At 54.5% G+C, this 14,359-nt stretch overlaps 1 protein-coding gene across 1 annotated transcript; it reads right to left on the bottom strand.

Annotated features, from left to right (window-relative positions):
• Nucleotides 1-3,283: 3,283 nt before the first annotated feature.
• On the bottom strand, nucleotides 3,284-14,140 carry NPTX2 (neuronal pentraxin 2). Its single transcript, XM_043559672.1, has 5 exons — nucleotides 13,508-14,140; nucleotides 11,721-11,937; nucleotides 7,524-7,768; nucleotides 5,671-5,850; nucleotides 3,284-4,740 (listed from the first exon to the last, which is right to left on the bottom strand). The coding sequence occupies exons 1-5, from the start codon at nucleotides 13,931-13,933 to the stop codon at nucleotides 4,513-4,515; spliced, it is 1,296 nt and encodes a 431-aa protein (XP_043415607.1). The 5' UTR covers nucleotides 13,934-14,140; the 3' UTR covers nucleotides 3,284-4,512.
• Nucleotides 14,141-14,359: the final 219 nt, after the last annotated feature.

The raw sequence follows: 14,359 nt of genomic DNA, 5'->3' as shown, positions 1-14,359 counted from the left end.
AATCAAGTAGGAGTCTTCCAACTTTTGTTCTTTCTTTTCAATAATGTTTTAGCTATTCTGGGTCTCTTGCATTTTTTTAACGATTATGTATTTTTGAGAGAGAGAGAGACAGAGTGTGAGCGGGGGTAGAGAGAGAGACAGGGAGACACAGAGTCAGAAGCAGGCTCCAGGCTCTGAGCTGTCAGCACAGAGCCCGACTCAGGGCTCAAACTCACGAACCATGAGATCATGACCTGAGTTGAAGTCAGACGCTTAACTGACTGAGACACCTGGGATTGGGATTGGGATTGGGATTGGGATTGGGATTGGCCTGCCAATTTCTGGAAAAAGTCAAGTTGGTTTTTAATGGGGATGGTGTTAAATCTGCCCATCCAGTTGGCAGGTACTGTCATTGCAAGGAAATCCTCTGACTCCATTTTTTGATGTCTGCCTTTCCCTCCCTCTTCCTCTCTGCCCCACACCTGGGCAAACTGATGAGAGAGCCCAGGTGCTCTCTCCCTTGGTGCAGGTGAGAAGTTCAAACTATACATGGACACCTCACCCAAATCCCACCCTCTAACCATTGTAAAAACCCCAAGCCAGTGTCCTTTCCCTGTCCTCAAGCCAACTGCACACCAGCTTGGGAGTCACTGTTACGGATTTAACTGACTTGCATCAGAAGTTTAGGTAAGTGGCATTTTAGACAGGAACGTGGGGTTGGTTCTCTCCTTAAAGTGGCCCTGGGTCATGCGCCTTGGCCCACACTTATCTGTGTGTCGCAGATTGAATCCTCTATCTTGATGCAATTACAGCAGATCATTGTCCTGCTCTCACTGCAAGACCCCTAAACCTCGGTTAAATTCCTAATAACTGTTTGGTAAACTGAAGGCCATCCCATCTCGGACATTGCCAAAAAATGGCTATTGTCTCTCCGTATCCTCAACGTTAAAACAAGCCTAACCTCTTCTAGGACTTTCTTGGGTTCTGGAAGCAGTGCAATCTGCATTTACAGACTTTATTAAGCTCACTTGTGCTGTTACTTGCAAATCGCCCACCTCAAGTGGGGCCCCCACAATAAAAGGCTCTAGAATCTGTCCAGATTGCAACGCAACGAGCATTCCCAACAGTGCCCCCAGAGGGTGCTTCACTACAGAGGCTTCCGCAATCCCCTCTCACGCCTCCCAGAGCCTGTGGACCACTCTAAGTTACTCATGGGCTTCTAATACAAGAGATTCCTTGGCCTCATGCTACATGCCATTAGAGCAGCAATTGCTAGTTGCATACTATGTGATTCTGGAAACAGTCGCTGTCACAGGCCCTGGCCTGAGGCCTCCCATGCCCAGCTGTCCATATGTCTTGGGTCATGAAAGCCAACATCCCAGCAACAAGCTCAGCACAGTCACCAAGGCCTTTTTGCTACATAACAGAGCTAATCTTGGACCCTCTGGCATAGCTCATCTGCAGCAGAGGGTGGCCTTCCTTGTCCTCAGTCCCCTGCCAGATGCCTTGGTGCTGGAGGATGTCACCCTGGTCCCAGACCCCTTGGCCACCTGAGGAGCCCCTTGCCGTCAGCTAAGGAAACAGCAAAGGGAGTCCTCACATTTTTCAGATGGCATTACCACCATGACACCTGCTAGTGTTCTTCGGGGAGTTAATGTTTTTTATCCCTCACCCAGGATGTTCCTGAAGGATAGTAGGACCCAAGGGTCAGCACAACTGGCCAACCTTCAGAGAGTAATCTTAGCACTAGCAGCCCTGGCCAACAACTGACCCATCTGTACATCTTTAGATTCTTGAACCAGGTTGCCCCTTTGGGGGTAAAGAACTCTGGGAATGTCCTGTCCCACAGATACCCAAAATATAAATCAAGATCACACGAGTCTCTCTACTTATGAAAGCCACAATGCGAGACCTCACCAAGATACTGCTCTCCTACACAGTTCTAGATATTATTGACAGGGGTCGAGATATACTCACCGTACCTCTCAAGATACACAATTCTGGGCCCCCGAACAGGCATTCGACAGGACTCTTACCTCCAGAATTCTTACCAGCCTCAAGCTACAGACCTCACAACGACTTACACAAGTTCAAATCTAATTAAATGCGACATGGTGCATTTCAGGCATCGAACATCTGAGGTGTGCTGTAATCACGTGTCTGTCTACACTTTTTGATGTTTGACTGCTGACAGCGCTTAAGCCTCACTTCTCCCTCTTTCCCCACATCTGGACAAGTAACAGGAGAGCCTAAATTCCTCCTCCTTTGACACCAGTGAGGTGTGTGAACTACACGGAAGAATCATCACTCCGGCGCTACCCACTAACCACCATAAAAAACCAAGCCAGTTTTTTTCTCTGTTCTCTCAAGCCATTTTCGGACCCATGTGGGTATCACCATGATCTCCCCCATTTGGTTATTAGTCTCATGATCTAATAAACCTTTTCGTGCCCTCTCAGGGGTATGTGAGTATCATCGGACTTGACATCTGAACCAAATTTTTCCCACCACGTGTCCACAATGGCAATCTTGACAATATTAGTTCTTCTGATCTATAAACACAGATACGTTTTCATGTATTTAGATTCTCTTTGATTTCCCTCTATAATTTTCTATCAAAAAAAGAAAAAAAATAATCGTGTTCTGTAGTTTTTCAGTGTACAGATGGTCCCTGACTCACAAGTTTTTGACTTCACAATGGCATGAAAGAAACACACGTTCAGTAGAAACGGTTTCGAGTTTTGATATTTGATTCTTCCTGGGCGAGCGATAAGCAGTACACAATACTCGTGATGCTGGGTGGCTGAGCGAGCCACAGCTCCCGGTCAACCACGCCATCGCGAGGGTAATCACGGCAGGGGCAGGGCCTCCAGGGTCTCAGGACTGCTTGACCCTCAGCTCTGCCCTTAACCAGCCGTGTGACCCAAGTCACCGTTCAACTGTTCCACATAGTCACCTACGATCGGGATTCACTTTCAGGGGGTTGTTAGGAGGGGTAAGCGAGACATCTGGTGAACACACACAGAGTGGGTGGTGAGCAGGGGTCATGCCTGGGACGGGATGCTCAGTGACCTCTAGGTAAGCTCGATTCCTGGTTGAGAGAACGGGGGCTGGCTGGAGGCGGGGAGGCAGGGCAGAGCCCGTGGGGCGTCCGCAGTCCACGCCTGGCACCGAGGAGGGAAGGGGTCAGTGCTGCACCTCGGCGCCCCCAGGTCCGACAGACACACAGGCCCCGGACGTGCCGACTGTGGCAAAGCCCCACCCCCACCCTCAGCCCCAGACCTGGAACAAACAGACACGGAGGCATCTTCCAGTGCACTTTAATCAGAATTCCATCATCCGAAGAGTTCTCATAGCATACAATGTTGGGATGGGCATGTCAGCTTGGTCCTACAAATGGAATTTCCACAATTCGCACTTGAAACATGTATGAAAAATAAAATATATAATATTTAACTTTATAAATTTCCCCCACTTTACCACTTTGTCCTTAAAATAAATTACTATCCTCTGTCCAATAAATTAAGCAGCCTGGAGTCACTAAGCAACTAGCGGCCGAATGACTTCCTTTTCCTGAAGAAGTTCTGGGGGAAATCCTTGAGACAGTCCACAGCTTATAGCAATCAACGTGAATGAAAACTAGCACATTCCTCACAGTGGGGCGAAACATCAAAAATGGGAGCCTGCTAATAATGGCTGTTCTTTTCTGTTAGGAAAAAAAATGAAATCCCCCTGACCACACTGGATGGTTGTAGAAGCTGCAACTGAACGTTTGGCACCAGAGGAGTGAAGAGGCTTTTCAGAGAAGCCATTCCCAGCGATGATCCCATCAAAGCATCGGTCGGAGGGAGAGGTGACAGAGGGGGATGGAAGGCTGCCGCGGCCCTTCTCCAGAACACCCTTCTGAGTTCCAGCTCCCAGCCCCCTCTAGAGGCAGTGATGCCCCCTCCACCTTGGAGAAGGCAGGGCATTGTCTGGGCAGCCTGCCTTCCTCAAGCTCAAGGGTTCCTTACAGCAGAAAGAACACCAAGAGAAAGCCCTTCCGCGGGTGGTGGGGGCTGCTTTGCTGCGTGCTCAGCGGACAGCAGGATACACTCGATACATAAGGGACACAGATACTCGGGTGGGATGGCCACACGGCCTCGAAAGGGGACAGACAGAAGGCGCACGTGAGACACCAAGGATCCGGGAGGGTGGGCAAGGCTGTGATTCACTAGCAACTGTAGGGGCTCTGAACAGGGCCCCGAAGACCTTGATCCCCCCCCCAACCCCCAGCAGGAAGTCAGGTATCTTCCCACCTGCAACTCAGGGCCTCTTCCCTACTCGACACAACAAAATCTTGGGAAGGAACAAAGAATCCAGTGACAGGTGCTGCCACAGAGCCTCAGTCTTAGAGATTCCCTGGGAACAAGCTTTGGGGGCCCCAGGCCACTGTGGCAGGGGCTCTATACACAGTTTAATTGGGGGAGCAGGTGGCCTTGCACTTCCGACAGGAGACACCAGCCCCAGGCCCCCAGACAGAGGAGAAGGTAGCTACAAGTCAAGGAGACGCTCCTCACAGGTCTCCACGGGCCACTTTGAAGCCCCTCCAAACACATCAACGTTGTTGTCCACCCAGGGTATGATGTTGCCTGGCATGTTTGTGGAGCAGTTGGCGATGTTGACAATTTCTTGTGCGCGAAGGACGCGGTCCCATATGTTGAACTGGCTGAGCTCCCCCACAAATGCCTGTGTGGCGTCGAACCTGCCCCCAACAGTGTCCTGGGAAGGGGGGGGAACAGAACCACATCGGCACAGGTTCAGAAAGCAAACGTGCCCACTAAATCTCCAGGGATGTAATGGCCTTGGGAAGGGGTGCACAGTGAGGAGGGAGAGGGGGAGATGAAGCATTTTCCTGATTCCCCCAACTCTGACCTCACTCCTTCCCTGACCCGATTCCTGCACGTTCCAGACCTCTAGGACATGCCAAACTACCCCGAGGCTACAGTGGAAAGACACTGGCCCAAAGTCCCAAAGCTAACACTAGACCCGGGTCTCCAGACTCCCAGCCCTTCCCAGCGGGGAAGTCACAGGGTAGTGAGGCAGGGAGTGGGCCAAGGATGGGCCCAGACTCAAAGCTCTCAAAGGAACTGGTCTCTACTCCCTGGCTTTCAGCAAACCTCAAACACAGACCCAAACGTCAACTCTTATCTGCCCAAGAGCAGACAAGCAACTTAGATTTCCTCTGTCTCAGGGAGTGAGGACAGCCTCTTCGGTCACGTTCCCACCCCTAGCTCCCCCGAGGGGCTGAGCATCACACAGGCATGCCCCACGACATTGAGCCAGCAGCTCCCGGAAGATGCCATATCAGCCCCGGGCACCCTGAATCAGTGCTGTGCCCAGCAGAGGTCAAACGCCTAGAGAGAGAACCCATGGTCACTCCCTGGCAGCATGAGCTCAGGGACACTCCTGCCCACCTACGGTGGACTCCATTCTGGAATCTATCTGGACCCATCATACCACAACCGGGTCCCCCCGCCCCCGGCCCCTCAGGCCGCAAGACAGAATGGACCCAGGTGGCCATCACACCACAGTGGCCAGGTGTGGCAGGCTGACAGCTGGGCGGGCTGCGGGGGTAGGGGGCAGCCTGCAGGCGTGGCCTCGTGACGCGTGGCTGGCCAGCACACCCCATCCTGCATCCCCTGCACCTACCTGTTCTTGCCCAAGGATCAGCACCCCCCCTGGCTTGATAGGGTGCCAGGGGGCCAGGTTCTCCCCCGTGCCGAGTTTCTCTCCATCCTGGAAAGCTTCCCACATGCCATCCCGTGTTGTCCAAGTGATACAGATGTGGTGCCACTTGCCGTCACTGACAAACAGGGGCAGCTGTGCAACCTGTAGGCAGCAACATGCAGGTGAGGGCCCCCCGTAGGGCTCCCAGGAGTCTGATGCGCACAGGGACCAGAGATCGTGCTGCTCCCAGCTGGTTACCCCTTCTCTGCTATGTGGGAAACAGGGCCTCGGTCTGTGTGTATGCGCGAAACACAGACACTCAAGAGGAAAGAGACAGCCTGGGGACATGCCCCTAACCCCACGGTGGCCGGCTTGCAACTGGACACCCTCAGTCCGTGGCTTGGCTGAGAATCTGGGACACTGTGCAGACCAAGCAGATGTGAAGAATGAGCCCCCGCCTGGCCACACTTGGCCCGAATGCCTCGTGCTGAAGAACCTGAAGGAATCTTTGGAAAACAATCAGACTAGACATCTACACTCGAGGCAGGGTCTCAAATTCTATCACGGCACTTGGGGACTGTGTGTGTCCTCCTGTGCAGAAAACCAAAGGCCTACAATTACGTGGGAGAGTGTGCTGGGGCGGGGGGGAGGTTGCACATTCAGACCCCCATACAGAACCAGGGGAAGGGCATTTCTGACCCACGTGGTCGCCTGCGAGCATCCTGTGAGCACCACAGACCAGCCCAACCAGGAACTGTCCTGTTGTTACTGCTGGTATCCTAGCAACCTGGCGCTTCCTCCTGGGAATTGGCTGTTTACATGCCACCGAACCCAAAAGGAAAACAAGGTTCTGGGCCCTCCTGTGTTCAAGAGCGTTATTTAGAACAATTAATCCCTGACTCAGGAACATGGTCACCGTGAGACGGAGCCTGGCAGGGAGATTCCATGCCATTTCCCACTTACACAAACCCCACCCAGGGCAGTTCAGTAATAAAAGCAGGGTAAGGGGCCAGGGTAGAGGCAGCAGGGAGCCGGAGAGGCCATTCAAGTGCTCAGCTCTAGCAAGGATGTGAGGACACATTTTTGGCTATGTTGAGTCTGCCTTCAGAATGGAAGTTTAAGTGGGGCTCCTAGAGGTCTCACAGATGCCCAGAGCCGAGTTCTCGAGGAGATCATGCTCTTGAACGATGAAACCAGCCCGTCTATTAAAAAAGGATATTTACTCTACAAAAGGCAATACTACAGGGGCAGAGAACAGATCAGTGGTTGCCATGGGCTGGGGTAGAGGCAGAAGCTAACTACGCAGGGGAACGAGGAAATTGTGTGTGGAGAGGGGGGACTGATGGAAGGAACGCTTTCATATTTTACTTGCGGTCACACAACTGCATGCATTTGTCGAAAGTGGTCAAACTGTATGCTAAAAACTCTCGGCCTTACTGTATGTAAATTATATCTTAATAAACCACCCCCAAAAGATATGCTGAGAAGTATCCTCCACAGAGAAAGACACACACACACTCCCCCTCCCTTAATCAGCATGGCCCTGGAGAACAGCCCTCACTGACTGGCCCAAGGGCCAGTGACGATTCAGGCTGGCCCACAGAGACCTCAGCTCTGTTCCTTCGATGACCTCCGGCCTGGACCCTGAGATGCTTCTAGGCCAGACTCCCACCTTGGATCTCCACCAGCCATAGCCGCCCACCCCTGCTGCCCTAGGCCAGGCTGAGTTTGTCACCATTCCAAGGAGGACAGCCCTACAGCAGCTGGCTGTCAGACTCTGCAGCACCCTGACTGTTGCCGTGATGGGGGAAGGTGGCAGTCTAAGCAGGCCTCACCTTGTCGTTGATGAGCAGCTCAATGGGGTTGTTACCCCACTCGATCAGCACAATCTCATTGGCCTGCCCAGGCACCGCGTAAGAAAACGGGGTGCCGATGCCCGGCAAGGCGCTAGATCGCAGCCACAGGCAGATGGTGAAGGCATACAGTTCAGGCAGCGTCTTCTTGATCTTGCCGTACAGGTAGTTTGTGCGGAGGGGGAGGGACACTTTGAACGCATCAGGAGACTTGAACGCACTGTTGCCTAGGGGGGTGGAGAAGAGAGGCCGCGGGGTGTTAGCCTGCTCCCCGCTGGTGCAGCCCAGAGCGACTGCTCTCCTGGACCCCCACTTCCCCCAGACTGGTCCCTTGAGCTCCAGAGCACCTGCTACTGGGAAGCCGCTGTTCAAAGTTCTACAACCCAGGAGTAAACAAGAACCTCCCTGCTCCTAAAAGCTGGAGGAAGGAGGAAAGCTGGATTTAATTTTCTGGTTAGAGGCGCCTGGGTGGCTCAGTTGGTTGAGCGTCGGACTTTGGCCCAGGTCATGATCTCACAGTTCATGGGTTCAAACCCCACATCGGGCTCTGTGCTGAGAGCTCGGAGCCTGGAGCCTCCTTCAGATTCTGTCTCCCACTCTCTCTGCCCCTCCCCGCTCATGCTCTATCTCTGTCTCTCTCGCAAAAACAAACATTTAACAAAAATAATTTTCTGGTTAAATTAAGCCAGAAAACCCTTCCTCAGCTATTTTCTTGAAATCCTGGCTCCTTCAGCAAGGGCGGGGTTGGAACCCTGATGGACTTGGAGGCAGGAAGTCTTATTAACAGGGACCTGGGCATTCAGTAGACACTTGTCAAGTCCCTGTCACTTCTCACCCTAAAGAATCACTGCCACCCAGGCAAAGGAGTCCACGGCCATGTTTGGACACTACAACTTAATTGAGAAGTGGCTTTTTGGACTAAATCCCTGACACGGACCACCTTGCTCATGATTTGCCCTTTCCTCAAGAGAAGACTGCATCTGTTGACCATTTCCTGCGGTTTGGAACCAGTGGGAGGCAGAGAAACACGGAGGTTTACCTCCCCGCTGAGGTTAGCACACCTCGCCAGAGCCTGGAGCCTTTGGGGCCCACCTGGGACTGATGAGCACCCCCTGATTGTCCCCACGTAAATGGGGTTTCCAAAATCTTTGAAAGCAACTGGTACTCTTCACGGGGTCTAAGTAATTTCCAATAGTTTTGATTTAATCCCAAAATTAACAACAAAAATAAATACATGGAAGGCAAGACCCGGTCTCTGGTTATCACAGATTCTGAAGTTTGTGGGGTACCACCCAACCCTGTGAGTTGTCAGGGCAAAAGCTTCCCTCTTATTTGGGTACTAGATACTGCCAGGGAAGGAGCCTGAACACCCTTCGCTCATTTGACAAGTATTTATTAGATATCCGCGAGGGGCCAGAAGGACTCCGTCACCATGAGAAACAGCCAGGCTCTCTGGACCCAAAACTGATGGAGCCAAACTGCCTGTGTCTCTGGTGGATGAATCAGCCCCTTCTGTAGAACGCAAGCCAGAATGGATGAGCCCTTCTCCACTACAATGCCCCCAATTCATTTGTGTTCATAGTATATAATGCATAAGAAGCTCTTTGGTGCCGTGGTGTGAACCATAGAACCAAGGAAGACCTGAACAGAAAGGCAACAGGGCTCAGCATCGCCCTTTCAACCTCTCTGGAACAGGCGGCAGAGAAACACTAGACTCTGGGTCTCATGGGTACTATTTACTCGGATCGGCTGATTGTGTAGTCTTGCCTCATCCGTCCTGACCTCCCAGGCCTCGGGGCTGCTAAGCACCTGGTGAGGGCTGGCAAGACCTGGTCACCTGGGGAAGGCGAGGGGGCCCCCGGCAGGGCATAGGCCGGGGCTCACCCCGTGTTAGGCTGAAGCAAAATCAAGAGACTACAAAGCCCCAACTCCTGATTTTGCAGGTTGTGCAGCCGAGACACCGAGGCTCAGAGGAGTGAGGTGACTTACCCCTCAGTCACACAGCTAATGAATGACAGAGCAGGGAGTGGCAGTCCTCCCTCAACTACGTGCAGCCCCTAGTATTTAGTCTGCAAACGGCCGTGTTCTTCACGAAGGCATGGTTATCTAATAAAGAGAAATGGCTTCTATCCCGGCAGGTGGGCAGGCTTGCTGATTTAATAAGGCTCAGTGTCGGTAATATCGTTAGCTAGGTGACAACAGATAGGTTTAATTAGACCTGGGAGAGCCGAGGGGCAGAGGAGGGGGCCCACACCCTGAAAGCTGGTGCCCTCTATTTATATCAAACAGCTTGGAGGTTCAGAGGAAACTTAGTTAAAACCAATTAAGGCATTAAAAGGCCTGACCAATAAATCAGAGGCTGCAGGTGGCAGACAAGTGAAAACGGGTGGGGGCAGTGGGGGCCAAAGAGAGAAGTGTTCTTCCCAGTGGCAAGGTTTACTCAGACTCTGAGGCGGGCTGTGCCTGGCTGGCTGGCACCCACTCTGGAGGCCCCTGCAGACGAGCAGGTCCCACAACAAAGAAAATGAGCATCCATGGGTCCAGGGGGCACTCAGGGTTGGACGCTCACCACTGGGCTCTGGGGAGCCTGCTGCTCAACAGGGCTAGAGCCCACACACTACTCTAGGCTACAGCCTCCAAGCCTCCATCTGTGGGGGTCACCACCAAGTTCAACCCCAGCTCTGCAATCTGCTGGACACGTGGATGCAGGCATCTGATTCGGTCCCTCATCCATCACTAATACCTACCTCATAGGGTTGTTGCAAGGGTCACAGAATGTGGAAGTCACAGCCTAGTGTCTGGCCCAGAACAGGCACTTAATGGGCAGGAGATGATGCACCGAGGGCCAGAGACCCCCTAAGCCCCCTACTTTGCACATGCTTGAGGTCCATTTCCTCGGGGCTCAGCAGGATCCTCTGAAGAACACGTTATATTTTCCACTCGCGGTCTATCTGGGGACTGGGAGTTTATCTACCCCTTTAGACTGACCCCAAACAGGACAGATACAAACTCAAAGTTACCCAGGAGACAAACCGGTCAGCAAATGACCACTTTCCTCGAAAGACTCATCCCCGAACGGGGTGGAGCACACAGAAGAATTCTAGAGTCTAGGTCCTGGGGGCCCTACAGGAAGGCCAGTCAGGGGCCCTGGCCTGCAGAACTGGGCTCCAGCTAGGACATGGCCCTCCTTTCTGTGCCAGAAGAGCTCCGAGGGCTTCTGCAGAACTTACGTACCGAGAGTGTGGGTGCTGGAACGAGGCTGGGGATGGGAGGGACGGTGACAAAGCAGCAGCTCCCGTGTGGCCAAGGCCCAGGCCCCACCTCGGCCCCCTCCTCCCCCCCCCCCAACACATTTCTGGCTGAAAGCTTTGGAGCATTTTTCTCACTGGTGTCACGGGTGTAAGAGAAGTCCCGTCTCACCGGTGTGACGTGTCCAGCACACTGCCTGGCACTACTCCACACTAACTCGGCAGCCTTCTATCGATCTACATCCTTGTAGCAACTTGGCCACCGTGCCTGGCAAGCTACACAGCGTATCCGTGCATAACGCCAGTGGGCCAGGGTTGGGGCTGATTCCTGGCAGGACCATCCTCAATCACACTTATTATTTGCTCAGCCAGCCACAGGCCATCCCCACGCAGTGCCCCATCACTGCAGACACTCCGGGTCCAACCGCAAGGGATGGAAACCAGGCCCCTCCCAGGAGCCATCGGCGCCTTCAGTCCCCACCAAGTCGGAAGACGTGTCAACGAGGCTGTGAAGCCGGGCAACCTTCAGGCAGAAACCCTAAACCCCTGTGCACCAGGAGAGACGCCTCAAGTTGAAAGAGACCCCGTTTCATTTGAGAAACGGAGAAGGCAAAGTGGAGCGCTGCTGGAATGGTAAAGAATCCCGTGGTTTTCCGCACGTAGGACGGGCAGGTTTGGGGACGATGTGGGAGGAGCAGCCGCAGAACCAAGCGCAAAAAGAGTCAGCAGGCAGAGGGGTCTGGAAGCCACCACTCCCTCAAGGGCCCTAGTGGCCTGATGTGTAAATGGGGAAGACCGCTGCGGGGCCAGCCTCTCTGCCCCGCTTGGAGCCCAGCCGCCCTTACCCTGCAGCCAAACACCAAGGCGGTGGGGTGGAGGGCTGGGAGGGACGTCAGCCAGAGGGCGACAGAGGAGCCGGCCAAGAACTCACCTCGCTCCAGCTCAGTCACCCTCAGCAGCAGAGCGTTCAGCGCGCTCTCAGTCTTCTGCCGGTGAGCGGAGGTCTCATTGTGAAGCAGGGACTTCTCGTCCTCCAGCTCGGCCACCTTGCGCAGCAGCTGACTCTCCAGCTCCCCCAGTCGCCGCTGGAGGACCTCTCGGAAGTCGCCGGGCAGCACCGCGGTGGACACGTTCACTCGGAGCTGGTGCTTCCAGTTGGGGAGAGGGACGCGTGAAGAAGCATTAAGGCCATTTAGACAGAAATTGTGAAACGCAGCTCTAAAAGCCCAACCACACACGGAGAAGCTTCCCAAACGGGAGTGTTAAACCGTGCCAAGGGGCGCACTTCACTGATGCTTTTTTTCTTCTTTTGTATGGAAAGGATTTCAAAGTCAAACAAGAATTACCTTGCTGCAATATCTGAAACTTAGGAATTTCATTTTTCTCTCTCAGAAAGCTGGTTTTCTCCTCTTGCTAAAAAGTCAAAATTTTAATCACTATCCACCATTCTTGGGTTAAGACTGCAACAGAGCTACGACTAAAAAAAAAATTGCTTATCAAATGGTACTCAAAGCTGACGAGCCTTCATCTAGAAATGAAAACAGCTTCCAAATTCCCGTGTGGCAAAAAGGTGAATAACCATGCTTGCCAGAGATGTTACTGGAAAACGAGAGCTCTAAAACATGACACTTCTGAATTCCAGGAATCTCTGCTTTTAATGCTGTTTCTAAATCCTCACTTCCTCTTTATTTTACTCCTCTACCATCATGTTGGCTCTGGAGACACACTGCCACTGCCTAGCCATGAATCCTTGGCAAGCTATGTACCCTCTCTCTAAAGCATTCCGAATTGTAAAATGCAGTCAGTAGGATCTGCCTCAAAGGACTGTTGTAAGGGTTAAAATTAGACAGCACGACTGGTGCATATTTAGTGACTAGAAACGTTCGCTGTTGTTAATCATCATGAATCAGGGAATATACAGATGCTGAAAATACTGTATTTAGCCATCATGCCGCGGGAAATCCTCAAATAATTTTGCAATAATTACCACCTGTAATTGAAACCTAGTTTCCCTAATAAGTATTCTGGTAAACGTTTCCAACAGAAACATCCACGCTTCTTAAATAGGATTTGAAAGTGAAGATGAAGTTACATGAGAATTTCTTTCAAAGTTCCAAACTGCATACGCCTTCCAAGAAAGCACGGAGTAAGGTTCCTTCTCCTTTGGAAGGGCACCTCAGAAGGTCGCAATTTGTGGACAGTGTCTTTGAGTTAACGGGGTTTCCTCCAAGGCGCGAACTGGTGTGGCCCGTGACCCGCCCGCGATCGTCCCCGGCAAGACCCTCAGGTCTCCGCCCGCTCGGGTCCAGCCCGAGCTGATTTATAAAAGGAGAACACGGGACGCCCAGGGCAGCTGACCTCACGCGGCAGCCTCATGTCACTGGGCACAGCTTTTGGGAGCGCGTCCGGCTCCGGGGGACTCGGAGATCCACAAGAGGTTAGAGGTTCGCTCGCTGGAACCTCGGTAAGTGACTGTCCACACGGCGGACAGTCCCGGCGCACGGGGAGGGAGTTAACCCCTTCCTTCCAGCAGGAAGCGGGGTGGGGGCGGACTGCGAGCCACCCAAGTTGGCGAGCAGGACCGAGAAGCCCTCCCCTGACCCCAAGCGCAGCTCGCCCTGCGTCCGGGCCCGCCCAGGCTGGCAGGCAGGACCCTGCGCCCCGCCTCTGCCCCTCTCCTCGGATCCTCCCCCCACCAGAACCCCCGCACCCGGCTACCTCGAGGCTCTCCAGGCGGTCCTTGAGGGTCTGCAGCGAGCGGCTGAGCTGCTCCACGACGTGGCCGGGGTCCCGCGGTAGATCGCCCATGGTGTCCTTGCCCGCGGCCGCCCGGCCCGGCGCCTTGCCGCCCGCCAGCCCCTCGCAGCGCGCCAGCTTGCCCGTGAGCTCGCGGATGGCCTCGCGCTGCGCGCCCAGCGTCTCCTTCTGCTGCACGACGGTCTCGCGCAGCTGCAGCACCGCGGACCGCAGCTCCTCCTCGGGGCTCAGCGCGCCGCCCTGCATGGGCATCGCGGGCAGCGGGCAGCCGGCGCGCGCCGCCTCCGGGGGCAGCGCGGTGCACACGAATCGGCTGCCGGGCGCCGGGCCGTCCTGGGCGCCGGCGGCCACGGCGAGCGCCACGCCGGCGGCCAGCAGCGCCAGCATCCCGCCGCCGCAACGCTCACTCCAGCATCTGCGGGCGAGCGGGAGGGCGCCGTCGGGGCGCGCGGCGGAGGCGCCTCCGCGGCGGGCTGCGGCCGGGCACGCCGCTCGAGGGCAGCTAGAGCGCGAGAGCCGGTGGAACCGTCCGCCTAACACAACGCGCTCGCTCCGCCCGGCGCAGCGTTCTGCTCTTACCCGGCCCGCGCGCCCTTTCTTAAGCTGGGGGGGAGGGGGGTGGGAGAAGGCCCCGGCGCGTGGGGCGCAGCGCCGCGAGCTCTGATTGGCCCGGCTGGGCGCACGTCAGCGAGGGGGCGGGGCGGGGGCGCCTTCTCGCGGCTGGTGGGCGGGCCTGTGGGGCCGAGCCGGGGGCGCGAGCGCGGGGTCCCGGGGCCCCCAGCAAGGAAGAACTGAGGAAAAAGGGGGGAAAAA

The sequence above is a fragment of the Prionailurus bengalensis genome, chromosome E3 (assembly GCF_016509475.1).
Source record: "Prionailurus bengalensis isolate Pbe53 chromosome E3, Fcat_Pben_1.1_paternal_pri, whole genome shotgun sequence".
NCBI classification, from domain to species: Eukaryota; Metazoa; Chordata; class Mammalia; order Carnivora; family Felidae; genus Prionailurus; species Prionailurus bengalensis.
Note: the sequence above shows the minus strand (reverse complement) of the source record. Positions and strands in the feature narration are given on the sequence as shown.